Source organism: Aulonocara stuartgranti (assembly GCF_965226115.1).
Source record: "Aulonocara stuartgranti genome assembly, chromosome: 15".
NCBI classification, from domain to species: domain Eukaryota; kingdom Metazoa; phylum Chordata; class Actinopteri; order Cichliformes; family Cichlidae; genus Aulonocara; species Aulonocara stuartgranti.
Genome location: NC_138951.1, coordinates 37,062,740 through 37,090,150, shown reverse-complemented (window position 1 = coordinate 37,090,150; position 27,411 = coordinate 37,062,740). Strand labels below are relative to the sequence as shown.

The 27,411-nt window shown below is 39.6% G+C and overlaps 2 protein-coding genes across 6 annotated transcripts; one reads left to right on the top strand and one right to left on the bottom strand.

Moving 5' to 3' along the window:
• The first annotated feature begins 46 nt into the window (after positions 1–46).
• On the top strand, positions 47–2,977 carry lim2.2 (lens intrinsic membrane protein 2.2). Of its 4 annotated transcripts, none has more exons than XM_082506476.1 (5): positions 47–237; positions 1,198–1,420; positions 1,925–2,065; positions 2,391–2,525; positions 2,866–2,977. In XM_082506476.1, exons 2-5 carry the CDS (start codon positions 1,243–1,245, stop codon positions 2,934–2,936), a joined length of 525 nt encoding a protein of 174 aa, XP_082362602.1. In that variant the 5' UTR covers positions 47–237; positions 1,198–1,242; the 3' UTR covers positions 2,937–2,977. The 4 variants fall into 4 exon arrangements, with proteins under 4 accessions (XP_082362602.1, XP_082362603.1, XP_082362600.1 ...); XM_082506477.1 differs by lacking the exon at positions 47–237 and adding an exon at positions 278–378; XM_082506474.1 differs by lacking the exon at positions 47–237 and adding an exon at positions 653–880.
• An 847-nt stretch (positions 2,978–3,824) lies between these two features.
• On the bottom strand, positions 3,825–23,332 carry LOC309690179 (GRAM domain-containing protein 2B). 2 transcript variants are annotated; one of them, XM_082507107.1, is made up of 13 exons: positions 23,110–23,332; positions 10,448–10,621; positions 9,151–9,214; positions 8,994–9,066; positions 8,755–8,858; positions 8,551–8,649; positions 8,284–8,355; positions 7,988–8,056; positions 7,779–7,878; positions 7,428–7,517; positions 7,155–7,254; positions 6,659–6,766; positions 3,825–5,991 (listed from the first exon to the last, which is right to left on the bottom strand). In XM_082507107.1, the coding sequence occupies exons 1-13, from the start codon at positions 23,199–23,201 to the stop codon at positions 5,973–5,975; spliced, it is 1,164 nt and encodes a 387-aa protein (XP_082363233.1). In that variant the 5' UTR covers positions 23,202–23,332; the 3' UTR covers positions 3,825–5,972. The 2 variants fall into 2 exon arrangements, with proteins under 2 accessions (XP_082363233.1, XP_082363234.1); XM_082507108.1 differs by lacking the exon at positions 23,110–23,332 and adding an exon at positions 11,567–11,906.
• Positions 23,333–27,411: the final 4,079 nt, after the last annotated feature.

The window sequence follows — 27,411 nt, the reverse complement described above, 5'->3', positions numbered from 1 at the left end:
ATACAGCACATAGAGAAAAATCAAGAGCAAGAGTTCAGAGATGCACTGGGGTGATAAAAGGATGGAGGTAACTGCAGAGAAGAGAGCAAGAGGGGGATTTAGCATCACTCACATGCTGCGCTCGATCATTCCCTCTTTTGTGCAGTGGACAATGAGGGCCAGAGGTACGGGGGCTTAAAAAGGATACGCGCACTGTCACAGCCAACAAACCTGGAGAGCGACCAGCCAAAACCAGAGGTATCAGTTTAAAAATGTACAAGTGTAAAAGAACGTAACTGAGTGTATTTGCCAGGAAAATATTAGTCTTTGAGGCCTTAAAGGGAAAAGGACAAAATTGCTTTTGAAGAGGAAAACCTACAAAGATATAGAAGACATGAGGTGTCAAGATTGGTGATTTTTATTTATATATTTATTTATTTTAACTGAGAAAGGATCTGTACAGCTTACAAACTGGACCTGTGACCCCAGTGTTGGTTCATGTTACTTAATAGAAATATATGGGACTCAGGTATAAAATTTCTTTGGATGTTTGGAAATTTTTTGGCGAGAAGTACGGGAAAAGTCAGTGCATGAAGTTGCTGGTTTACTGGCTGGCTGACAGAGCAGCAGTGCTGACGGTTCAGTTACTCAGTGGTGGAAGATTAGTTTGTGGAGCACGGAGGGGAATTAGTGATGAACAATGGCTCTGAACTGCCTGTTAGGCAAGCTTTTTGTCATACAGCAGTTTGAGTCAAGTGTTTTTCTGACTATATCCAATTCTAGAATTAAATTAAAAGCACATTTATCTGATGTGGTGATACGAAATGTAACTTTTCCATCAAAATGCATCAAGATAATGTCTCGAGATTTAAAAAGGAAAACGTGCTTTAAACAGAAAGAGGTAGCTCCTCAGACTCGCAACAAGTTTTGGATTGCCTTTATTGTAGTTATAAGAACTAAGCCACGTGCATGTGTGGCAGGGACTTGCTCTTTGCTGTCTTACTAGATGTAGATTTGGTAATGGATTTCTGTAATTAATGAGGAACTTAGCTTTGTGCATTTTTATGTGATCATCTAAAAGACTCGAGGGTCGACAGGAGAAAAAAACAAATCCAAAGACTGTGTGCAGCTGATCTTTCAGGAAATTAATATGTAAGTGTTGTGCACAAACTCTTAATTCTGTATTTTCCCCAACTCTGTCCTCTCTTCCCCGAGCAGCTGTTGAATGTTTAGGAGGACAGTCTCTTGCCAGGCGTCTCCACAATGCTGTATACTTTAGCAGGAGGAGGCACCCTCTGCGGCGTGGCCGCCCTCGTGCTTCTCATAGTTTCTACAGCGACGGACTTCTGGATGCAGTATCGATACTCTGGCAGCTCGGCCAATCAGGGGCTTTGGAGATTCTGCATCAACCACAAATGCCACGCCCACACCATCACTGTAGGTGAGTGGTCCACCTCAAGATTTTTTGTAACAAACTCATAAATTTAACTGTAACAAAAGTATCTGAATTCATGCAGACTATGTTGTGAGTAGAAAAATTTGTACAGCATAGAAAGCTAAAGCAAGTGCACATGGTTTATATGTAGGCTTAAAGACTGCAGTACCTCAGTTATTCAAAAAATAATGTTTAGCACGTTTAAAGGGCTACATACTGAACTTAGAGGATATTATGCTAGTATCGACCTAATATCAATATCAGTGTTGCTAGCGATACTGTCCACCTACCTCTACACTGCAACTGTGTGCTTTTTCTAAAAGTTAACTGGCTACAATTCTTATTTACAGTTAAATATTTTAAGCAGATGATTCTTAAGTGTTTTACACAAATAATCAAATTCATGGCAGGTTTTGTGACTTCTTGGTGAGGCAACACGAGCTGCACAATCAGTGCAAATGTAAGTGTATATTCAGCATGTGGACATGGTTCTGACCTTTTTGTTTCCAGCCTTCTGGGATGCCACACGGGCCTTCATGCTGCTGGCAGTGCTGAGCTGTTTTGCTGGCGTGGTGCTTGGACTGAGCGCTTTCACTAACGGCACCAAGAACAGGAGAGTGCGCACAGGTGGCATTGCCCTGGTCCTGTCAGGTAAACCAAGAGTGAGCAGATCAGAAAATACAAATTTCAATACAGTTTTATTTACACTCAATAATCACACCAACAGTCACACGACCAGTTGGGGGTGATAGGGGGCAGCCTGATGCCAGCCCTCTGTCTTGGGTTTTATTTTTGGAACTCTTCCCATCATGTAAAAGATTCCAGAAGCAATTATACATTCAAGTCCTGAATGCAAACTAATTAACTAAATGTCTTGTGTTGACTTTTTTCATATTTTGGGGGCAACATACAGGTCTCAAAGAAATATGTCTTCATGTTTTACCCAGTGGATTTTTTCTGTCTCCTCTGTTCTCAGGTTTTCTCGCTCTGCTGGCTTTGGCAATTTACACTGGTGTGACTGTTACCTTCTTTGGCAAACGCTTCTTGGACTGGCGCTTTTCCTGGTCCTACATCATAGGCTGGGTTGCCATTATTTTGGCCTTTGCAGCAGGTTTGAATTGTATTTATTTCTTATTGTAGGAGTCATGTTTAATGTGAGTGAATCACAAGCAACATGCTTTATTATTATTTTTTAAATATTTTATTATTTTTCTAATAAGTAATAAAACCAGAGCCTCAGTGTGAGGCTTTTGTCAAATATCAAACTTGATGATAAAATGACAAAAGGGCATTTTCTGGACACATTTAGGGACTAAGCAGCTTCTTGGCATTTCCTACCTTAGTAACAATTACTCATGGCTACTCTGTCCTTCTAATGAGCTTTCATTGTTTGAGAGCCATCGTTTTTAAGAAGGTATTTTAATACTTATCTACATATCATTTCCTTTTAGGCGTGTTCCAACTCTGTGCCTACCAGCGGACCACTGCAGAACCTGCTCCCCCCAATAACCCGGAGAGCTGAACAGCACTAACACACTGCTCCGCTTGCAGACTGTTGCTGCTTTTGAGTACCTAGGATGGAATAAATGAATATAGATTCCTTTCTTTCTGGTTTCCCTGTAATACATATTTGACACCACGTGCTAGTACACCACTGCTTTTACTTTAATGTAGATACATAAACTGTAACTGTGTGAATTACTGATTTAAAACCAATTGAAAAATAATATTCCAGTTGGTTTTTAACACTTTTTTTAACCAGAAAGTCAAACTCTTAAAATGAATGTCGTTTAAAGGTTATGTGACGGATTGTCCACTAGATGGCGCTCTAATGCCACAAACAGGAGGTATGTAAGCGCTCTGCTCAAGAGGAGTCTTTTCCTTAAGTTATGCAACTCGGGCTTTAAATCATCTATGAGGTTTCATTAAGTCTTGATTCTGCCTGTTCATCTGACTATTAATATTTACCAACTATATAGATACAAGTCATCAACATATAAAGTAAGCGTTAATTGTTGATACTGCTGGGAATACCTTTATATCAGTATCAGATAATACCAAGAGACAATAATTATTGTAAGTCTTAGTGCACATTAAACGCTAAAGACTCAACCATGAAGTTCCTGCATACAACACTGAAGAATGTGTTTTTCCCATGACTTCCAGTTACAACTCATACCTGATTTTCAATGCCTGTGTGCGTGCTAGTAAATCCCAAGGAGGCGGCCGTGGGTTTAGAAATTTCTCAGCAAACACTGGCATGAATTGGAAATGGGTTTAAAAGGCGTGTAGTTATTTAGATTGGATAGTATCCAAGTTACCTGCCACTCCCAGACTTCATGTTTTCCATCCGTTTACCACGTCCAATTTATCAAAATAAAAAAGGAAAAATATAACAGAGCACAAGATATTATTTACTGAAACATTTGATTTATTTTGAACAATAGCAAAGTCATCTCACAGAGACTACTTTGAATTACACAGAATGCAAATAAATATGGGACAATAATAGAATTAAGGGCGTTAACAAATGATACAAAATTATTTACAACACTTGTAATAGTGCAAAACCTCACAACTACTACCTTCCTCACTGAATTAAAGGAGTCTTTTTGAGGACGGTACTTGCGTGTGTGTGCTGCCCCCAGGTGGGGGAGGGGGGGGGGGGTGTAAGAACTGACAGTACTGTATGTGGCATTATGAGAGTAACCTTAACTGAACATCACAAAAGGACTCTCCTGAGAGCTTCCATAAAGGTGATGCTAAATCACTGAGATGGATATGCATTGTTAGTTTAAACAGGTCGTACAAAAGGGGGGGAAAAAAACAAAAAAACAAACAAAAACAAACTAACAAAAAACCAACAGCCAGAAAGCAAACAGTTTTATCAATTGGTAAAGTTGAGCAAACTCAATGAAACAGTGTTCTTTCTTTAAGGAACACTGGAGGAACCACAGAGGATAGAATGTGAACCCCACCATGAGAACAAGACTTTGAAATGAGCGGAAAAGTTGACAACCTAAAACCACATGGTGGGTAGTGCCCCACCACCCCTGAGTGAAATCTTTTTTGTTGTTTAAAATAAGGTCTAAGCACCTTTAGTTACCACAGAACACCACTTTTGCCATTTCTTCTCAATCCAAACAGCGTCTTGGATTGTGACAGGCACACCACAAGTTTTTAAAGTGCGCTTGCTCCCTCGACACGATTCTTTCACTCAATTTCCACGAACCCACGAACATCAAGTTCCATTTAAAAGACAAAACAAACAAACTGCTCACAGAAATTACATTTTGTCATGCAAAACAATTCGTTGCATATTGAAATTTCTTTTTGGGACCACTTGTTTTACTTATGATAATCTCGGACCTTGCAGCAAGTGTGGTTATTTAAGAAGAAGAAAAAAAAAAAATCCTCTTCAGGTGACAAAGAGTACACAGAATCAGTCAAGTGCCCGTTTTTCCCCAGACACCTACATTAGAAATATGTTATTGGTGCTACTTTAAATAACCTGAAGAAATGCCACCTTGGTCCCCAACAGGCCTGTCATAGAGAGAGGTTTGCAGTTAACATAAAAAAGACAGGTTTGATTGCTACTCTTGAAGACCAAAGTCAGCGAAAAGCTGTACTCAAAAACATTTCTTTACCTAATACAGCTTCCTAATATTCTTGTGTATTTTGTGCATTGTTGATGCATTCATCCAGTAGAGACTGGGAGGGAAAAAAAAAAAATCACTTCTGAGCAATGATCATTAAACAGGTTTAAATCCTGCCAAACTCAAGAAGTAATACTGCAATCATTTCTGCTTGGACAGAGAGAGAGAGAGAAAGGACAAGACCATCAGGAAAGTATCGAGCCTCTGCGGGCTGATCTGAAGTTTGGATCTTAGCCATCATCATTTCAACCCACCGCCGATTCAGAATATAAGAACCATTTGAAGAGAAGTACCCGAAAGTGACTGGATTTAAAAGGCGTTTAGACACCACTGCTGATTGAGGGCTAAATAACAGACAAAAACATCATTCCATCATCACTCATGCAAAAGACGTGTGCATCTTTGGCTATGCATAGCACTACGTCGAGAGAGGTGAGGTGCAATCATCGGCACTACAGCAGGCTAATGCTTTAAGCCCTGTTCAAGAATGCATGCTCAGAAAGAAGAGGACAACGTAAATTCACAGATGTGGAACAGTTGCTGCCAGAAGCGTGCCTATCGACTTGACTAATGTGGCACCTCACTAAGAGTCATTTGGCTTTGGTTCAAACAGACACTGCAACCAGGCAGTGCGTGTACATGTTTTTGGCTCGGCTCTATGTGACTGGGTCGCAGCATGTCCTTTTGTTTTGCTGTGTTGTTTACTGCACTTGGAGGAAATATAGCCCTTCAAGTCAACAAGTTGTGTCTGAAATTGCACATGTTGGCCACTCTTCTTTTGTGCAGGCCACATCGAGACCAAAGTCTGAGTACGTTAAAGTTCCCTGGCTGGTTCTGCTGGGAAGAGGCAGAAATTATCTTCCGATCATGAGTCAACCAATCTCTCCTTAAGTTGCTGATTGTTATGTGTCTTGTTGGTACCTGTGAAAAGAAAGAGAAACAGTGCGTTAAGCTACACCTACTCCTGGAATTACATTTGTTTGCTCGGCTGCAATATTAACTTAGTCTTCCTTCGAGCAAACTCGTGATCAAAATGTAGATGACTGAATTCCCAACACTCCCTCTGCAAACAGTTTGGAATTATTAATAAATGTAAAGATGGGAGCATTATTGTCCTTCAAGCAGATCAGCAGCATGTTTCAGGGTAATTGAATGCAACTACTTTATACGGGTTCGGGTCCACTGGTCCCCTCAAAAGAAACAGTCAGTGGAAACCGTGCTTCTGAGTGATCACCTCTGATAAAACACCTATTCTGAGCTGATGTACTAAGGTTTTCAGTCATGATCTGTACTTTTGCAAACGCTTGGCTGAAGATCACACATAAATTTCTATACATAAAGACACTTACAACATCTGACTAAACAGGCAGTGGCCCAGGATAAGTCAGATTTTCCTAGATTATAATACATGTTTCCACCCTTTCTTCCTCTCGTCTACAGGATCGGAGCCAAATGAGCAGGAAAAAACTATGCAAATTTTTCTCTCTCTCATCTCCTGTGTCAAGCTGCAGCCCTCTTCTCTCTGCAAACATGCCAACACACAAGATTTTAAAAAATAAATAAATAAAAAAAATCAAGGACATTTTACCTGCTCTGCAAGTTGAATTCAGGCAGAGCGCCCAGGGACGTCAGCTGTTCCTCCAGGGCCACGATACGTAAACCGATGTAGCCCGAAGACAGCAGCAGCAGCACCACCCTACAACATATAATATAAGTCAGATTCACTGCCTGGGTGTCAAAGAATCAAATGCAGACCTTTCCATAGATTCAACCAACAGCTGCTCAAACAAAACAGACTAAATAGCCAATTCCAAAGTGATGCTAGAGCTAATGCATTTTTATAAAATATGTAATATTATTAAAAACAGACTGAAAATTTTGTTTCTTAACAATTGTCCCATTTAACAAACTAATAAATCACATAAATAGTTGACAAGTTACTTTTGTTGGTATATTCTACAAGATTATCTGCTTTAGAACCACTTTTTACTTTTTCGCCCCTCAAATTGAGAATTTGGGAGTGAAATGCAAGTTCAGATAAAGTCATGAGGATAAAGACAGCTGGGAGAGAAGGATCTACTCACAAAATCAAGTAAATGAAGAGCAGAGTGTTGAGGTTGCTGGCCTCTCTCTGAACCACCAAGGACTTGGCTTTTTCAGTCACATTCCACACCCATGATCCACCTAAAACATATAATAATTTAACACCAATAACAACACCAAGGTTTTAAGGTCCGTTGCAAGCAGTTGTGATATTATAATTTCAGGCCTTCGATATTTATGCAGTTTTCCATATCCTACCAGCATAGGCAAAACTAATGCCAGTAACTAGTGTTAACTGGCCATGTGTTGCTTACCTGACACAGACAGCTCTTCTGTAGATGAACTTTCACTCTGCTGCATATGTAGGCTCTTCAGAGAGGAACCATTTACATTAGGCACTGCCTCTGTAAGCAGGAGAAGCAAGAGAGGGGGGAAGTTAGACTTGTTTCTGATCGAGATGGTAAACGTGCAAAGTTCAAGGTCTGATAGGAGAAGAGTAGATAACGCTATCAACACGTAGCACTGTCAGCTGAGGTCTTGCAGCATTTTCAAGTTATCTTTTAAGAAACGCTACAAGTTACTAACAAGTAACAACAATAATGCATTAAAAAAACAAACAAAAACAAAAGACAGCTCAACGCTTAGAGGTGGTGCTGAATTTTCACCTGTATGCAGTCTATGCAGAGGGTGGTCCTCTTGTAAAGTCTGAGACTTGGAGCCATTGAATTGGTCGAAGCTATCGTCCAGACTGGACTGGCTGGAGTTCTGTCAGTAAGATGAACACAGAACAAAAACCATCAGTACAAAAAAAAGAGTGGGAGAAAAAACAAAAAGAAACAATCATGGTTTTAAAATGCAGAAAAGAGTTACTCACCACAAGTTTGTTCTTATCAAAGCTGTTTTCAGCTGAGGAGAAGAGAGGGCTACTGTTTGCACTGACATCCTGAAACAGAGGCATTAAAAAACAAAAAAAGTATTAAGTTGTCATTCATGGAGTTTATATTCTGCACGCTCTGAAAAGGTTTATTTAAACTTGTAGATGCAACAGCATGGCTGGAAAAGCACATTCGTTGCAAGACTTCCAATAAGCCAACAGTGACATGGTATAGTTTTACAATATTGTGATCCATTGCAGAAATTTAGATTTCTTTTGTGACCTCAGCCACTCACCTCTAGCTGAGGACAGACTGAACGCAGCAGCTGAAAACACGACTCTCTATTCCTCAGAGCCACAAAGAGGTACTGCACAATGGGAGGGAATATAAAGAAAACAAAACGAACATTAGCCATCTGCCCAACATAAAAGGTCACCCAGCCACTGACTACATTACATATAAATCAGAGTTCAAAGCTTACGTTTGACTTTGACTGCACACGCTGTGTAGGCTCAATAAGTGTTAACTAAAGATTGTGTGAGGATAAAGGTGAGAAACTGACCTTATCTCCCTCTGTGGTGCGAATTGACAAGGCGTTGGGTACCAGCAAAGCTGTATTCTGCTTTTTCACTCTCTTAATGCAGGAAACTGGAACCACTACCTGCAAAGGCACACGAACACACACAAAGAAAAGGTCAGACTTGCGTCAGACAAATCCCACAACGAGCTAAAAAGAATGATGGGCGAGGTCTGAGCTGATAAATACCTTAGTATCCTTAAGCAAAACAGAGGAAAAGAAACAAGCATGCGTGTCAGTGATGTATAGCCGACCATGGTAGGGCACCTCCTTCTGCAGGGCGCAGATGTATGCTGGGAGAGGAGAGCAGAACCGTTCAGTTTTATGCAGCTTGTTCTTTTTAAAAAAAAAAAAAAAAAAACCAAAACAAAACAAAAAAAAAAAAAACTTTGATTCTTCATTTAATAATTTTTTTTTAAAAAACTTACCATGAATCAAGTCTTCACTCTCAGGAATGTCTGGAAACAACTTGTGAAATGTTTTGTTGTGCTTTTTAAAACTCTGAAATAATAAAATTGGATTGTTATTTAATTAAAGTGAAATACTTTCTTCATCAGTTTGCTTTTAAAGTTGAGGTGGACTTACACTTTGTGAGCCGGTGCCCTCGGTCTTCTTAAAGTCTTTGCTGTCGACGTCAAAAGTTTGCGCCCTGAGGAGAACATGAAATAAGAGTGATTAAGGCATGACTAAAAAGGAAATGAACACAACATTTTACCCGCATGAACCATATCATCTGACTTTTTCCTGGATTACAAGGCTCATGTGAAGCTGCCCTGATAGGTCCTGTGTCAAATGAGCAGGAAAAATATGCAAAACTCTCTCTGCCATGTTTATATTTCTTGAATTGCAGCCTGTCTTTGACTGCGACACACAAACACACACAGCACTACATAGCAGCGAAGCAGTGATGGAGTTAGAAAGAAAGTAAAAATGACGACAATTACTTTATTTAAATGTAAAACGTTAACAATTACTTTGTTAGGAAACCTGTTCAACAACCTTAAAAATGTTGACAAGTGATATTTTCACCTGCTCCCACGCACCCATGGTATGTTTTCCACAAGCACAGCACTCATATTTAAATTTGTCACATGCTTTTAATCTTTAGCTACGAGGTAAGGCAATGACTGAGATTTAACACTCCATCTGAACTACTAAAACGCTTATTTATAGCATTATCTATAAATGAGTAAAGCTGCCAATACGGTTATAAAAAAAACAAATCAGCATTTGAATATCTTTGAATCTCTTCAGAGTGTTCACTATGCCCACACAACTAGACAAAAGAAATAATCAAGACTGAATCATCAGGAATCAAACTCATCCCCACGCTCATGCATTTGAATCATGTGAGAAACCAGCCTACATGGGGTGTGTGGTCATGTGTGCATGATGCCTGAGGGGGTCAGGTCTTGTGATATGTGTTCTCAATGAGAGAGTCCACATAACATCAGCTGTGTAACCGTAAGCACCTCCAGGCAGTGAAATACTGTTAATTTATTATGGAGTTTTATTTTTTCACCCATTTAAAATGTTCATCTCTTTATTAAAACAAATGTGAGATTAAAACAATTTCTTGCTCTACCAAATTTAACTGATCTGAATAACAGAGTACACACAAACGTGGCTCTTTGGGAAAGTTTTAATTTAACACATTAAGCCACCGTATTAAGAAGAATTAGACATTTATTTATTTATTTTTAAATAGTAAAGTAAATTTAAAGGTTCAAGTTCAATCTTCTACTCCTCCGTGGCGGTGTATAGAGACAAAATAACAAAACGAGTGTCACTTTCCAAAATTTGTATGAGGCTGTTATTAACCGTCACAGAATCCACGTTTTTGGCTTTTGTGTAATTAGAACTGTGTCCCCATGAAGCCCACCTGACAGGTGCTTGTCTGGTCAGGGTTTTGTGCTGTTGCTGGATCTCGAGCTGGGCCGCCTCTAAACTCAAAGCTTTCCGCGCGTCCACCTTCTTGATGCTGCCATTGCTTAAGGTGCTCCTGCTTTTCCTTACTTTGGCTGGCAGCCCACCACTGCTGCTCTCTACTGGGTAGCTGCAACAAATTAAGGGGGGGGAAAGGGGGAGAAAGAAAAAACAAAAAAAAAAAAATTACAAAATGAGCCACTTTAGGTTTTAGAAAGACATTCACATGTACGCAAACAATTTAGAAAGTCTCTAAGTAGACGATGACTTTTCACAGTGCAAATACGAGTGATTCTGCTTTGTTGGACACAAAAAGTAAGTCCGAGCATCCACTGATAGCACCTAAACATGCATTTAAAAATAGTTGCACCAGTCTACCGCAGCCATTTAAAAAAACAGAACATCTTACCACAGGATGGCAAATGAGAAAACCACTAAAAAAAAAAAAAACAGCACAGGGAAACAACAAAACTCAAACATCTACCATCAAAACACAGGTCAGTTAAACACTGCCAATATGTTAACATGACATATTTTTGCTCTACATCAACTTTGAGTGTTTTAAGCCTCTCTTTTAAAAAAACAAAACAAAACTCCAAATCACTTATCCCTTTCCGCTGAAGTCATCTGTAATGCATAGATGTATCTGACATCTATGTCAAACGATGCCCATCTTTGATGTGCTGGCATCCGCTACCCAATCCAAAGAAAAGGTTTTATTGATAACATTGCATCAGAGCTCAGTTGACCAGAAGCACCTGACTGCTTTACAATCTGATCGACGTAGGTTCATGCTCTCAACCTGACAAGCCTCTGCAAATATACCATTTCAATAAAGAGTCTTGTAAAAAAGAAGATTACAAGTGTCTCTATAGTCCATATGCTCTGTAAGAAACAATGGCCTGTCCTTGACAAGGAACTAACAAAACAGATTCACAGGATAAGACAGTGGAATGATTACAACATCCTGAAATCCCTAAAACACATAGCCCACATTATATAAGACAGTGTAAAGCCTGCATTTCTTGTTCAAAGACAACAACACCACACAAATTAACTTTGAACTTCCACTCACCTGGTAAATTTAAATCGCTTTGATGAACGAAAAGTCATATACCTACTGACAGTAGGCATTTCCTATCCTAATAAATGAACACAATGAATAATTTTTAAAAAAAAAGTTTCTTTTTTCTAAAAAGCCTGCGTACAGGCCTCAAGGCAGAAAAGGTAACCAAGAACTAAACAAATATTAAGACTCCCTCCTCCCAGAAAAATCTTTAAAATCCTCTTGACATTATGCATGTAGTTCCAGTTAAGTTGTTGTACATAAGGCCTCTTTACCACATCCTTCTACAGGGGAAAAAGAAAACAAAAAAACCACCCTGTTGCTCACTTGCTGTATGAATGTGCTAGCAAAGAGGAAGCTGTTTCTATATGAGAATGGTGTGACACTCCGTAGCGTGTGACGTCAAACCCAACCACACCCCCAGAACAAAACAAATACAGGCAAGAGCACACACAGTCCCTCCTCTTTCTCGTGCGCGCGCGCGCACGCACACACACACACACACACACACACACACACACACGATGTGAAACAAAACAAATCCACAGATCAAAAGCATCAAACTCTAAATCCGACAAGGAAAAAGATCAGCCAATAATTAACAGCCATGTGTATGACAGTGAAGGTGAAATTCTTGTGAAGTGAAAACACTAGCCCTTCTAGAAAGTGGTGCATTATCCATCTCCCCCTTCAGTCAGTGAATCTAACCACAGAGGAAATAACAAACCAAATAACAAAAGTTTACATTTTCTGTTAAAAGTAAGGAAATCACCCAACTGTACCGACAATATAATATGCTGGCTTCTCTAACAGCGTCAGCCATTTCTGTGCTGTAATGATTTCTTTTCAGCATGACCTTTTAGTAGGGCAAACGTGAAGAAACAAAGAACATGAATGCAACTGCAGTTACCTGCCCTGTTATTTGGAAAGTATTCCGCTCTGTTATGCAATGCAATACAATCAAGCAAGAGTGGATAACATTTCAGCATCTATGTGAATGTCCAGTTTTTAATCATTGATGTAAAACCCATTTTCAGTCAATTGTAGTTGCACAAACTTTATTCTAGAAACTTATTTTTATTGCATATTTAAAACTATATAAAAAACCTCTTTAAAACATTTACCAAAGATTTGGAAACTGTGGGCAAGTAAGTTAATGTGGCTGTTACACTTGAAGAAGGGTGCGTGCTGTCACAACAATTTCAGAATCGGGCCTGAACTGCTGGTCGGGTATTCAAATATGCTCACCTGACCCTTTCCTACTTGGCAGACATTAAAGCAGCAAAGCAATATAGGCATGATTGAAATACTACTAGCTTGTTTGACATTCTTACCTACTTCCTCTATTTAGAGCTAAGCAAAACCATTAAGGTTAAAGCCGTTTCCTCTAAGTCAGGAAGCCACAAACACCCGTACATTTCAACAGTGCAGCCTATCTGAAAATTAAACTCCTCTGTGATATTTTCATTGTCAAGCCTTTGCATTAGTTTGTTAACATATCTTCCAAAAACACTGATAACGTCAATGTGCTGGCAAATTAAGAGAGCAATTAAAAAATAATCATCTAAAAATAAAAATAATTCATGTTTGCGTGCCAGAAGTGTTATCTCAAGATTATCAATGAGGCCTCAGTAGAAGAAACTTGCTCAATGGTGTATAAAAACGCCAAGGCCAAAGCAATCAAGGCTAGTGAGTGAGTACCCAGTGTTTAAAAAAAAAAAAAAGTAATGAAATGAGCAATGTGGGGAAGAAATGATGAAACACCCATGTCCTGCACAGGTTGCAACAGAGGCATTTCTAAATTTCAAAGGCGGTGGTGTTGAGTTATGCGTATGTGTTGAATTAATTAGACTAAGGCGCTGACATCTGACCTACTTTCTTGTTCAAGTAACAAATTACAACTTTTTAGTCTAGTTTAAGTATCACTCGTAATATATCACTGCCAAAGATTTTCTTAAATCTGCTTTTTTTTTTTTTAGATAAAGTTATGGAGGTATGTTATTCATTAGAACTCACTGTAGAGTACAATATCTGAAAGAAAAGATTCTGTACAAAGAGAAATGTGATATACCTCAGCATAGAACAAAGATTGCCAACAGATATCTTTCTTTATCTGCATTTTTTCCTCTTCTCCCATCTTTAACCAGACAAAGAGCCAACATTAGAGGTCTCAGTGGTTACTAGCTAACAAATCTGAATCCACTGACAAAACAAAGTTAAAAACTGCTTCGGGAAAGTGGTTCATCAAAAAAATAATATAGAGTATGACAAAGATCTCTGCAATTTGACACTAAAAGAAAGTTGCGTATGGCTAGAGCAAGTTCTGCTTTACCTGACAGTCTGAAGATGACTGGCTGAGATCAGTAAGCAGACTCGATTGTTCGTCTTACCTTTTCACATCTTCCGAGCAATGAGAATCCACAGGACCCGGCTGGTTCAACAAGACTTTTGGTCTTTCCATGACCAACGAAATTCTCCGTACTAGTCTTCAACAGTCCCTGAAACCTTTGGCCAAGACAGGCGACTATAACAATGGTAATACCTTTTGAACTTGGACCTAGGTGAGTTAGGAGCCAAATCAGAAGCCAGGGACTAAAGGTCTTTTTAATGGCTTAAAGCACGTGTGCTAGTTCAGCATGAAGACAAAAACACCAGATCCAGAAACACGCAGCAGGACAGGAGATGGGAAACAGCAGAATGAACACAGTAAACTTAAAAAAAAAAAAAAAAAAAAAAAGGTCATTTGATTTCAAACCCCCAAATCTCCTCCCAAGCTCTCTCCTTTCTAATGCAGCTTTAGTATGCGTTGTCAGGGAAACAAGTAACAGTGGGAGGTAGTTGATAAAAATGTGGAGGCCGAGGGAAACAGTGCCGGGTTATTCTTAGTTTGCATAGGCAAACAACAAAATTCAATAGCCTGTTCTCAATAACAATGGGGCCGTGACTTCAGAAGCAGCCGACAATATGACATGCACGCATGACAATAGCCAACCCAGCCTTTGTAGACGATGTGAACAGGGCCATCAATGTAAGGACATTTGTGTTGAAGGGGGGGGGGGGGGGGGGGGGGGGGGGGTCCCTCAAAAGCTGTTGACTAACACACAAATTAAAAAAAATTAAAAAAAAAATTAAAAAAAAAATCACCCCGTAGGTGGAGTGCTGTAAATGTAGTGGAGCCTAGGGTGTTTTTTCATCTATAGACTATTTCTATACCCATGACATCAACATCACTGAGAAAGATAACGTCCAGCTGGGCATGTGACTTCAGGCCTAATTTAGTCACAATACAAAAAAAAAAAAAAAAAAAAAAAGGAAAAAAAGAAACCACTCCTTCCTTTCTAAATATTGGTTGCAACATTTTCAATAGGAGCTTCTCAGAGCAGAGCTATAGGATGACACATTGTAGAACAGCATGCATTTACCTAATGGAGGCAATTACGCTCCTACTTTACAGTACCAGTAATTCCCATTTCGTAATGACTTCTCTTCATTGTCACCTGGGAAAATGACTACTTTTAGCTGCTCCATCATTCACCACAGCAGGTGGATCATGTCTGATCTGGCAGATTTTTATGCTGGATGACCTTCTTGATGCCACCCCAAAGTGTTTTGTGTCTCATCCCAAGATCAAGATGGGCATTTTCTGCTTATTAGGCAAATGCATATCTCAATAAATTTCAGTTCCTTAGTAATATTCTTAGAGTTAATGTCCTTATTACTTTATCAACTGTCCCTTTTATATCAAAATGACAGAGGGTTGACTAAACATGCCTTGGATATAAACAGTACAAAGGCGTTCCACTGACATTCAGCTGGTCAGTGGGCCACCGTTTTCCCCCTTATCCCTGCTTTTTAAAACTCCTGATACACTGTACAACATCACACAACAAACCCCTTACACAACAACCTTAATCAAGTTATTTAAAAGCTACACAAAGCCAACACCTACACCCCCACAGCAGATCTGGCTGTTAATCCCCTGATGTGTCAATTTGTCCCAGTGACAAAAAAGGAAAAGACACTTTTATTACCTGGCCTGTTAGAATTTCACTGAACATGATGACAATAGAATGCATGTTTGCATCATAAGAATATTAAGAGAACCAAAAATCAAGAGTTGTGCCACTTTACTGCATTGTTCAGCCTAGGTTTCAGCAAAAGATCACCTTTCACACTGTTTGTAAGGTGGTGAACTGCCATTTATTCTCTCGCCTGTGAAAGAAATGCTTTTCAGTATAATAGTCATACAAATGTGATTACCAGTGAATTCTAGTGTGGTGAAGACCAATTTCTCCAGTACAGGACATTCCAGTCATTAAAAGTACTCCTTGGGGTATACACTGCTTTCATTCACTACCCTGAGATGATCCCGAGAGTTTAGCTTCAGACGTCAAGCCAGCGTCAGCTGGTCTGCAGTGACAGTTGCCTTAAGACAAAATTGCTTTAGTACAGAATGCATTTCCATAACCAACACGCAGCCCAAAGTTTACAAGTGAGGCTTGGGGAAGCATTACATGTGTGAATCTCTCAAAGATCAGAATAATTGAGAATATTGAGAACAATTAGAAACACAAAGTGTAAGAGCACCATCTTCTGGAGACCCATGGATCTGTTTTTGTTTGTTTTTTTAAATATAAATGTGACCTACTCTTTCTCCAGCAACCAACAGAACAAGTTCAATAAAAGCACAAGAGATTATTGCAACTGTGTTCGGTGAACCATGTCATTTGACAGCCATAATCTTTTATAATCCACCAAAGCTAGTATGCAACAAACAAATTCATCTCAACTACTTTATGACAACATAGTTAAATTTTTAACCAAAAAGGGAACAAAAAATGAAAAAAACAAAACAAAAAAACAACAACTTTCAGACTAATGTCAAAGATGACCTTAATAATATTGTCGGCTGGACTGAAAAGCATAATGCGTCTGCTTGCATACGTGCATGTCTGTGAGCGTCAGTAGAGTACCCAGGAAGGGCAGGGAAGGAAGCCAATGGACATGGCAAAATTTCAGACTCTGTGGCACCCTGCCAGTACCCAGTCTGTTGAAAAAGTGTGTTTGTGTGTGTGTATGCACAAACTAGAACAGAGAGCATTACAGGATAAATGTGTGTTTCTCTGTGGGGAATCACGTGGCCCTGTGCACACAGCATCTCTCCCCACTTCCTCCTGTGCAAACCAGGCAAAGACAGAGAGGTTCTTTCTTCAAGGCAACAAACAGAGTGCTCACAGTGTCCCGGCAGGTGAGCCCTAGTAATGTGCTGGTTTTTTGTTTGTTTGTTTGTTTGTTTTTTTAAAGTCCCACTCAACATTACGATTACAATAAGTGCAAACATATGAAGGATTGCAATAAATTAATTTAGATGTCACAATGCATAAACCCGTCCCTTTTCTACATTTCGTTTCAGACACACATCTCATTATCTGACAGCATCTGGAAGTTTTACAAATCTTCTCTCAAACTTTCCTAAGCTAGCTTTCTGTGTGACTATCACGGTGTGTGTGAATAAAGCCATAGGAAACATTCATGTAAAACATGTTTTTGCGTGAAGGATATAATCCATTTCACTGCAGAGCAGGAAGTGTAGTTGAGTGAAAACTTTCCCCACACATCCACTTCACTTGTGTGGGATGTTAATTTATGCTGATGGTTGCACAAGGACATGTTCCGTTTTAAAAATTCTTTAAACCACCTAGCCGGATCTAATGTTTGTCTAAAAGGCAGGTTGCTTTTGTGGCAGTCTTTGATGTAATTCACCTGTCTCGAGCTTCACACCCTACTCCACAACTTTACTAGCGCAAAAAAACCCCCATCCATTCATTTTACTTAAACAAGTAGCTGTTTTTATATGCATTAAAGCCATATAAACATTTAACAGTGCAAATGCAAATTCCTTGCTGAAAGTTTAACCAAAAGGCATTTCCAGTAGAAATGGGCTGACATATCCTGAGCATAACCATGTATAATATCCACTGAAGTTAAAAAGAGGTGCTTTGCAACATTAAACTGCAGTGTGCCAAATAAAAAAAGTCAAATAGGTATTTCTCGGACCATAAGGTGCACGAGATTACCGTATTTCCCGGACTACAAAGCGCACCTGAATATTAGCCGCACAAGCTAAAATCAGGGGAAAATCCTGTTTTGTACATACATTAGCCGCACCTGACTAAAAGCCGCAGGTGTTTCAATGTTGACTTATCATATGTAAGAGAATATGCACAAAGGGAATTGTCAGGAAAGAGATGGCTGTTTGGAGACACAACCCTTTTATTAATATTTTGAAAAACAAGTTATGGGTACATATTTGCACATGTAGTACATAACAGTAACCTACAGCACACCAGAAAAATAGATTCGGACTACCTTTTAGGCTCAGGTGCAGTGACACGGCTTTAACAAGAAGAAAAGTCAGTCATTCACCATCTTTCTCTTCTTCCTGCGCTCTAAAACCACCAAAGTCCTCTTCTCCAATGTCGGAAACGAACAGGCTCAGGATGGCTTCGTCATCCACTCTCCGCTTCTCTCCTTCGTTGTCACTTTCAAAACCAAAGAAATCCTCGTTGTCAGTGTCAGAGTCGAACACCCTCTGAAGGGCCGTGGCGGTGTCCTCCTCTCCATCATGCAGCAGTCCAGCCCTTCAAAATCCGTTGGTGATCGTGGATGTTTTCGCACTTTTCCACGCTGTCAGAATCCACCGGTGGGGTTGGGCATAACTTGCTTTTCGCAAGTTTATCGCCGCTCGTCATCCACGCCTCCCGCTGAATGCGTAGCGCTACTTTGAAGTTTGTTTTTCGCGCTACTTCGTACGGCACTACGTTGCCTGGCGGACGGACATGTGACTAACATACCACTCTTGAACCCCGATCCTTCCGCCAGGCAACGTAGTGCCGTACAACAGCGGAACAAACAAAACAAATCGTCTTACGATATCACAAAAATCATGGAAAATCCATAGAAAAGCCGCACCTGACTAAAAGCCGCAGGGTTCAAAGCTTGTGCAAAAAGTAGCGGCTTATAGCCCGACAATTACGGTATAAGGCACGTTAAGCGAAACAAAGCAGTGAGATAAATCAAACTTTATTCAACTCATTCTTCTTGATTCCTCCACTTCTGTACCATTGATTCATTAATGCTGTATTCTATCACAACTGATCTATTCCCATGTTGTTGCAGTATATTAATGACTAACCTTCTATTGTGGATGGATTATCTCAGTTGTTCTACTGACTGAAGTTTGGTCCGTTTACAGCATCCTGCCATGCGATTGCATTTGTCTCTAACCATCAGGAACCGTCACATTAACTTTTATCGAGTGGAAAAGTGTTAGCATTCATCCTTGAGCTTCACTGTTTATGTTATGCTAACACAGCTGTGTTGATAGCCTCATTATATACCAGCTAGCCCAACTTCAGTAACCCTACAAACGTCACTGCTGTGTCGCTTCCTGTCTTCATTTATGTTGGAAGTGATTTTTTCAGAAATCTCTCAGTCAGAACATGCTATATCATGTTTAGGTAAGCGAAACTAGCGAGCTAACTTCTAACTCCGTTAAATGTAATGAATTCTGTTTTCATGGATGCCTGGATGTTGAACTTCATAGTTACACCTGGTAAAGCAGCAATGCTGATCATTTCATTAGAGATGAAAGAATTTAGACCGTTTTACACTCTCAGCGATGTTCGTTTGACTTCGGGACTTTAAAGGACAGAGTTTAGGACCCAGATTATTCCCAGATTTACAAGCACCTTAGTCCGACAAATACGGCAATAACGACAGCCCGCTTGCATGTTCTACAAAAAAATAAATAAATAAAAAAAAATGTAAAAAGTGCTTTGTTGTGTATCTGACGGACAAACACCAAACCAGTTAAGCTGCACCATTTTTACAAAACAATTCTGGCTCATCCGTTTCACTCAACAATCTACTTTCCCCATTCACATTTTCCATTACCGTGCATTCTCCGTGCCTTTTCGGCACTGCGCATGCGCGTTTTACCCATATTCTATCGCGATATGTCATTTTCTTATCGTTGCCTAGCTTTGTACCGGTATAGGGCTTTGGAGTTGACGTCACGCCGCAATGCATTGTGGGAGCGCAGCTCCATTTTCGGGGTCTACGAATCAAAACAAACACACTGTGTTGGAACGACGACGACAAGAAACACGCTTAAAAGCAGCTCAAAAGAAAACAGACGGTATAGAGACCGATTGCGTCCAGAGGCGAAGCAGTGGTACTTGGAAAAAAAATAGAGTGCATCGCAAATCTGGACCCATATGAAATACGGCAGTGGAGTAAAGACCCAGAAAACTTACCGCCACTGTCCTACCCCGATATCTTCACGTATCTTGTTTGTGGAGTAAGCGCTTACACAGCGAACCAGTTTCGTCACTGGAGGCGCACATCCAATTTACAAATGGCTGGGTGCAAGATTTGGCTATTTTCAAGCCGCCAAACTCCTAGTACGTCGTCATTCATACCAAAGTAAGTCAGCTGGAGTGCATCGAGTGAAATAGCCATTTTCCACCCCCCACCATAATTAATGTTATACATTTATCATTGAACTGCTAAAATATCGTTATCATATTATATGCCCATAATTGTAAAGTACATGTAAATTAACACATTGATAATCGGGTAAATTATTAACGCCAATTTGTGTCCTTCCTGTCTCATTTCATTTATTGCCTTTACATCAACCAATCAAGTCACTTCATTCTATGTTTGATCGCAATTTCTATAACTTCCGAGACCACCAACGATGATATTATTCAGCTATAAAGTGTGATGTGAACATATTTAGAACTTACCGGAATGAAAATGTCTTGAGCACATCAACTGATATCTGGAGACGTAACAGAACTGGATATCAGCTCGTCTCACGGCTGCTATCCAGGCTAGACGCCTTCGTTTGGTAATATCCGATACATGAGCTCCTTCATGTTACTTCCAGGTTGGGAAAGCATAAAAAGACAATCGAAACTTATTCCCGTGCCGGTCGTAAGATCGAACATTGCAGCCGACCACACAGCAAGTACGAACCATGGCTATGCTTTCGCTCCTTACTTAGACCCCCAAAATGGCGGATCGGGCCAAAATCCTTTCCACGCCCACCCCCGTGACATCACACTCCAAAGCCCTATTACCGTGAATGGTATAATATGGCCCAGCCCTAGTAATTATAGCATTTTTGTAGTGAAAAACTGAACACAAAACACATTAACTGGCTCGTTAGGCCCCACAAATGCAGTCTAATACTCTGGAAAAATAGTTCCTCCTACAGCTTCCAATGAGCAGTTTTCACCTTGTCGAAAAGATAAGGTAGTCATAAAAATCAAGGTTTAAGTTCTTTATTGACTAGAGACAAGACATTCTGTCATTGAAGAGCTAAATCAGATGTTATTCTGCTGTTCAAAGTTGAGCCGAACGTAAACAGGCTTTAACTCGTGCATTCAGATAAGCCTGCATAAAGTCATCTCTCTAAAATGAGACTAACCAATGCAAAAACATTAGGTGAAATTCTCCAAGCCACTGCGAGCTCCAAAAAGGTTAAAAAAAAAAAAAAGCTAAGAAAAATATAGCCTCTTTCTTGACTCTGTAACAAGGTGGCACTAGACTGATAGAAGCAACACGCAACTTCAAATGTGACCACCTAGTTGGCCTTCAACCTTTCATTTACTGACAAACAGTGGTGCAAATGTGGTTTTCATCTTCTAACTTCAGATTTCCCAATGCCTGCAGCATTATTTAAACCAGTCTTCTCTGCCTACAGTGGAAAGGAAGGTCTGCACTGGGAGCATCCTTCTGGAGTCATAGCTGCCCCACCCAGACTATACTAGGCTCCTACGCCCAGACATTGCAGCTAATCTGCACCAGGTTATTTTACATTGGAAGCAAAGACATCTGACAGTATGCAAAACAACTACAACTTGCAATGAGCTCTGAAGCATGTAATCTGTGTAAAGGCAGAGATTTCACTTAATTCCTGGCTTCAGTCACTTTTTTTGACAAAAATAAGCAGCACATTTATTAAATCTATCTGATACTTTCAACTTCATTCTGGAAATTAATCAATGCAGGGAATTGAATTACTCTGGCTTAATGTTGCAATCGCAAGGCAAAAGTTTTGGTTTTTCTTGAAGCCTTAACCCATCATAAAAAAAAGTGCGAGTTTTGGAAACATAATCATGGTACATGCCATACTGGACACACACAGTAGCTATCCTGATAACCGGCAGGACACTTCAGCTCGGTTGGCACTCGAGCAAATGGCCATGTAAGGGGAAGAACTTAAAGGCAGAGCTCAGAGGACGTGAGTACTCACAATGAAATGCTGAAAGCATTTATATAATACACCATGTACCACCCGTGGTCAACTCACAGGAGCTATAAATAGTTTTTTCTGAGAAGACAGACTTGGACATACTACATGTGACAAGTGTGTTTGTGCGTTTCCCTGAGAGGTTAGAGGGAAACACACCATACTGTAGGCTCGTGTGGGTGACTGTGATGGTGGTAAACGTGCCTCTGCCCACTGAAAAGACTGGATTATCAGTGAGGATGACTACAGAATCAATATGACGCCAATCTGACCCACATTGGTCAGCAGATGAAGTCATGATTTCTCAGAAATGGGCAAAGGCGAGATTAAGAGCCTACAAGTTCTGGACTAGCTTAGTTTACACCACTCTCCATCTGGTAATACTGTTTATTTACGCTTACTGGAAAAGATTAAGGAGCTAATACTGCTCACACAAACATCACAAGGCTAAAATGGGTCGACTACACTGTTCTAGAAAATTTGAAATAAACGATGAAAGACAACAGTTTAAAATTACACCACCCACCCTCCCACCCAGCGTGTAAACCCACACTTCACACATTGGTGTTAAGTTTTAAAGCACATATGTTTACTTCAGAGGACAACATTTCATACATCAGTGGCCAAGTAATTACATTTTAACACTGGAAAATACTTTTACCAAGACTAGCCAGGAAACATGAATGGGGTCAGATGCTCAGACTACCAGCCAAATCAGTGGCTAAGCTAACAACATCCTTTAGGCTCTTATGCTTCAGTATATGCTGTGCTAATGCACACAAACCAATACTATAAAAGGTGCCAGCGGCTGCAATTATTTACTGGTGCCTAGTGAGCTTTAGCTCTTACCCTTTAACAGCTTTAATTTCGTAAAAATAAATAAATAAATAATAATAATAATAATAATAATAATAATAATAATAATAATAATATATATATGAATGTATCGTTAGCATTAGTTCATTTAAATATCAGCAGATCTTCGGCCTAGCGAGTGCTACCATGTTAGCAGTAAATCCCCAGTAACTGGCATCACGTCCATCTTAACCAAAATTGCTCCCTTAAACTTATTTAACACTGTTCGGTTAAACAGCACGTCAGCATGAACTCAAAATATAAAATCTTATCGAACAAGCTGCTGTCAAAGGGATAGTGTGCATCCGCCCAGTACTGATGCACACCCGGCAAATAACGGTTCAGCTAGCCGCACCGCATTAATACCGCTTACCTCTCTTTCATGAAGTGTTTTATTCTGACAATGGCCTTCTCGTCGATCTTCCTGAGGAAAGTTTTCAACCTCTCTCTTTTGTTTTCAAGCATTCTTCCCTCAGCCAGTGGTAGTCGATTCGTATAGAAACGACTCTCCACGCCAAACTCCAGCGTTCTTGTTTGGCTTCTGCTTTTTTTCCCCTGACCCCCCTCTTCTTCCCCACTTCAGCCACGGCTGATTATGATAATAAGCTTAAATCGGACCAAGTCGGAGGACCAATCACATTTGGCAAACAAGGTTGAAAAAACGGTCATGTCAGCCCGGTTGTCCAATCAGAATACGGTGGTTTGTCTTGCGTTGACCGCCCATTACCTTTTATGGAAATGGGGTCGTCCCTTTCTGAAGAGCGGTATAAAAACGGGGCCCTGTAACGTTGTTGTGCTGGCATGGCCTTTTCAGTCAATAATTTACACGGTTTTAACATCTCACGTGCGATCAACAGAGGGGTGTATGCCCTGTGGTTTAACAACAGTGTTTCTTGTGTCAAAATATACTGAAGTTAATTTGAAAAAGCTGCAGACAGTTGCCTACTTACTTTTTTCATTTAAGAACTGAAAGCTCAAGTTTTGTTGTGTGATAATGAAACCGGCCACATCAGCTCATATTAAAACAAACAAACATAAGCTACCAGGATCATCTGCGTTTTAAATAAACAATAGCACTTTCAGACAGAGCAGTTGTGTCACTGCAAGTCAACTAATTCCACTGGTGCTGGCATGCAGGGCACAGCAAAGCAAATTTACTTAAATATCACTGCTTATGATGAGCTAGAAGACAAACGAAAATTTGTGCCATTTTATCAGGGGAAATCCAACAACTCAGAAGGTTATAATTCCTCGCTTGGTGTCTTTTCTTGTGGTCCATACCACTTCATTTTAGCCCAGCACTGCCAGCATGCAGTTTCACCTCCCCCACCTCACTGGAAAATGGCACCAACTGCAGCAACAAATGGCTTTTTATACACCTACTCAGCAGACCAAGGTCATAAGGCCACAGTTTAGACTGTCAGCTAAGTCACATTGCAATCACAGTGGATGTCTACGTGTGCTACATGTGACTATGTATGTGTAGGAAAAAAACAGAATATGTTACAGAGATGTCGCGTATCGAAGTGACTCTGTTTGTGTGATAAGACATGAGCAACCTCGAAAAAGTTGTTTTAGGGTTTGACTTTCAGCCTCGTTGTTGAGGCCGCAAGGGTCCATTCTGTCTAAAAATATGAAAAAGTTAGAATAATATTTTCTTAATTACTTGTCACTGCGTTCCCAAGAGTTAAACTCTATTCATAGAGATCTTACACACACAAAACAGAACCATTATCTTATAGCATTTTTGAGAAATGTGGACGCAAATGCCAGAAGCCTTTTTTGGCCTCACTTGGCAGCTCAGGCGCTGCCACGCTACTGTGAACAGAAGACGCAGTGTACTGCCGCATGACACAGCAAACACACCACCCTCACAAAATCTGGCCTACACCAGTCAACCCCCGGTCTCCCCTTCCATCCCCTCTCCCAGGAAACAACACAGATAGAGGGGAGGAAATCATGTTTTGGGGGGTGTACGTGCAGTGTAGGCAGTAACTGGCGTTTCTCTGCTGGCTACTGAGTAAAATAAGATGGATTACAATTGACCAAATAGGAAACCACCCAAAGATTAAAAAAATAATAAAATCCCAGGGTCCCAGGGTATTTGTTAGCCTGGAAATATGCACAATATCTTCCTTCCTGACCTTAAATTCTTACTGAAACGCAGTGTTTACAGCAGGTCTTTGGAATAACCACAAGCAAAACATCAGGTATCATTATTAGAGAGAATATAAATTTAAAAGTAAGTAGCAAGGATTGGGAAATGTAACCTTTGACATAGCAGGGGAATTTCCTGAAAAATGAAAACTGCATAACAAAAAAAAAAAAAATTCACATACTGAAAAAAGAGAAAAACAGAATAAAAGCAATGGGTTTTTTTCACCACAGTAAAGGATTTTAGTCTTGTAAAACCACACCTTTTGCTATTACTAAATGTTTGAGTCACATACTTGCCCTTTATCCTTTCAATATTTGTAAAGGATTTTAACATGACTGAATAATAAAAAGAAACGTCATCTCTTAAAAGCTGACGGGCTGAATGGGAACATTTAATGTGCACCACTGCAAACATTTAAAAAAATACTTCCGTTAGCATTCATTTACCGGCTGTCCTTTAGTTTCATTTTTACTTCTGCATTATAGAATCTTATTTGCACGATTTTTGACTGCATGAAGTTACTGAAGTCTCAGTTTTACATGTAACAATGTGTATACGTTAGGCTGGGTGTTAAAGATAAAGATCCAGATTATCATGCAAGTCTGAGCAAGAGAAGAAAGTGAGCTGTCCTTTGCTTAGAGGACTATCTACTATCTGTTGCTAAATTAATGTGTTGCTAGAAAGATTTCTATTACCAAATTCTGGACTAAATACTCGAGAACACCGGAAAGGTTCGCAACATCTTGGAAGGAAGAAAAGGAATGAGCTATATGAAAAGAGTTTTGTCACTTTTAAGCATTGATAGCAAAGTATCAGCAAGTGCTTCCTCATTTATATAGCATTATTCATCCTTAGTATGACCTTTATAAACGTAGATAAATTACTATGACTATAATTTTAATTATGAATATTACTAGCAGTAATGCAGGAACAGTAATAGCTGTAAATGTTGTAATAGTAACAGATGGATAAATATATCTGTATTTAGAAATGACTCACATCCAGAGTCTCAATAAAGTTCTTGTAAAATCTTCTAACAAACACTGAAACTACGGATGTTTCCTTTACATTTTTTAGTTAGTTTTCCAAGTTCACAAAATAGTTTCTGTTGAAATTTTATTCATAAGTCTATTTTTAAATGTATTTAAGTAAAATGTTTTTTTCCACATCCAGTTTTAATTTTTAGTTTGAATTTAGCTATAATAAACTTGCTAAGTAGTATAAACATCTCAAACATTATTTTAGTATGCAAACATTTATGCAGACAGAAGAAAGAACATTGGAAAGAACCACTGTTTGGAGGAAGTCACATTGGCAGGGACATACTGAGTTGCCCATTTGGAATTTCCATATCTGAAAGACAGATATTTTATTGTGTCCAGAGAAGGCAAATTTTTTTTAAAAAAATCCCTGATTTGCATCAGTAGTGCATCACACGGGATGAAGTGAGACCAGTAAAACAATAAGAGGCACCTGATCACATGGGCACAATGTCATGGAAATATATTGAGTCATTTCACATAAGGCTGTTTGTTGTTTGAACGTCACCTGCCATTCCCCATAAATAATTAGTAGAACATCTTTTACATATTGCCCTGCCTGTTTTTCTCAGATTCGAATGAAAAAAAAAAAAAAGCCCTTTCCAAGCTCGCCCTGGCTTTTGTTTCAGTCTACCCCATGTGTGAAGGGTAAGTTTTCATCCAGTGTTTACTGTTACTAGCTGAGCTTTTCAAGCACTTGATGAAAATTTCCTTTTTATTATTAACTGCATTAATCACTAATACTACACTTCCATCTCTCATGGGTATTATTTGTCCATTTACATTGCCATGAACAATATATGACCAGTGCTTGGAGTTTGATAATAAGATATACTGTAATACTCTTTATTTTAGTGTTTTTTAGTCATGTGTCAACACTTTCTAAGACACTAATTTAGATTGAGTTAATGAGTTAAACATCTATCTTTTGGCTTTAAGTGTAATCTTGTGTTGGTGTAAGTTGTCTGTGGGGTCAGAAAGGTCACTGCATCACCAAGGATTTACCCCAGCAACAACCTCTTTCATTCAATAAGGCCAGCGAACGGGGGCATCTTACAATGATATCATCTTACTGGTAACACTGGGATATTGTCTGTGGCCAACTCCCAGTGGCCCACTTTGGTAGTTATACAGAATTGCAGGTATGCAGGAAATCTTCACACTTAAGAAGGAGGTTTACATATTCTAGGACGTGCTTGTGTGACTTCTCTGGACTGATATAAGGATTAGAATCATAACCATATCACATATATGAACAAAAAACCCTTTGCTTGATATGTTTTTTGTGTGTTCGATATGCGTGAGCTCCCCAAGGCTCAGGTGTAACAAATACAAGCCTCAACTCAAAAGGTATTGGGTTTCTACCTGGTAGAGTCTGGCTGGCTTTTTTCAGCTTCTGTTACCAAGCTGCTCTCATCACTAATTTATGTTTTCTTTGCTGCAAAGCTTTGAGTGGCTGGTTGGTTGGATGGTTGGT

Excerpts from the sequence above, each read along its gene's own strand:
- lim2.2 (XM_082506476.1), top strand. The coding sequence starts at position 1,243 with ATGCTGTATACTTTAGCAGGAGGAGGCACCCTCTGCGGCGTGGCCGCC. Across the intron at positions 1,421-1,924 it reads CGCCCACACCATCACTGTAG|CCTTCTGGGATGCCACACGG; the intron begins GTGAGTGGTCCA and ends TTTTGTTTCCAG. Across the intron at positions 2,526-2,865 it reads TATTTTGGCCTTTGCAGCAG|GCGTGTTCCAACTCTGTGCC; the intron begins GTTTGAATTGTA and ends ATTTCCTTTTAG.
- LOC309690179 (XM_082507107.1), bottom strand. The coding sequence starts at position 23,201 with ATGCTTGAAAACAAAAGAGAGAGGTTGAAAACTTTCCTCAGGAAGATC. Across the intron at positions 8,057-8,283 it reads CAGTCTGTCCTCAGCTAGAG|GATGTCAGTGCAAACAGTAG; the intron begins GTGAGTGGCTGA and ends CCTCTGTTTCAG. Across the intron at positions 6,767-7,154 it reads CTCTTCATTTACTTGATTTT|GGTGGTGCTGCTGCTGCTGT; the intron begins GTGAGTAGATCC and ends TATATGTTGTAG.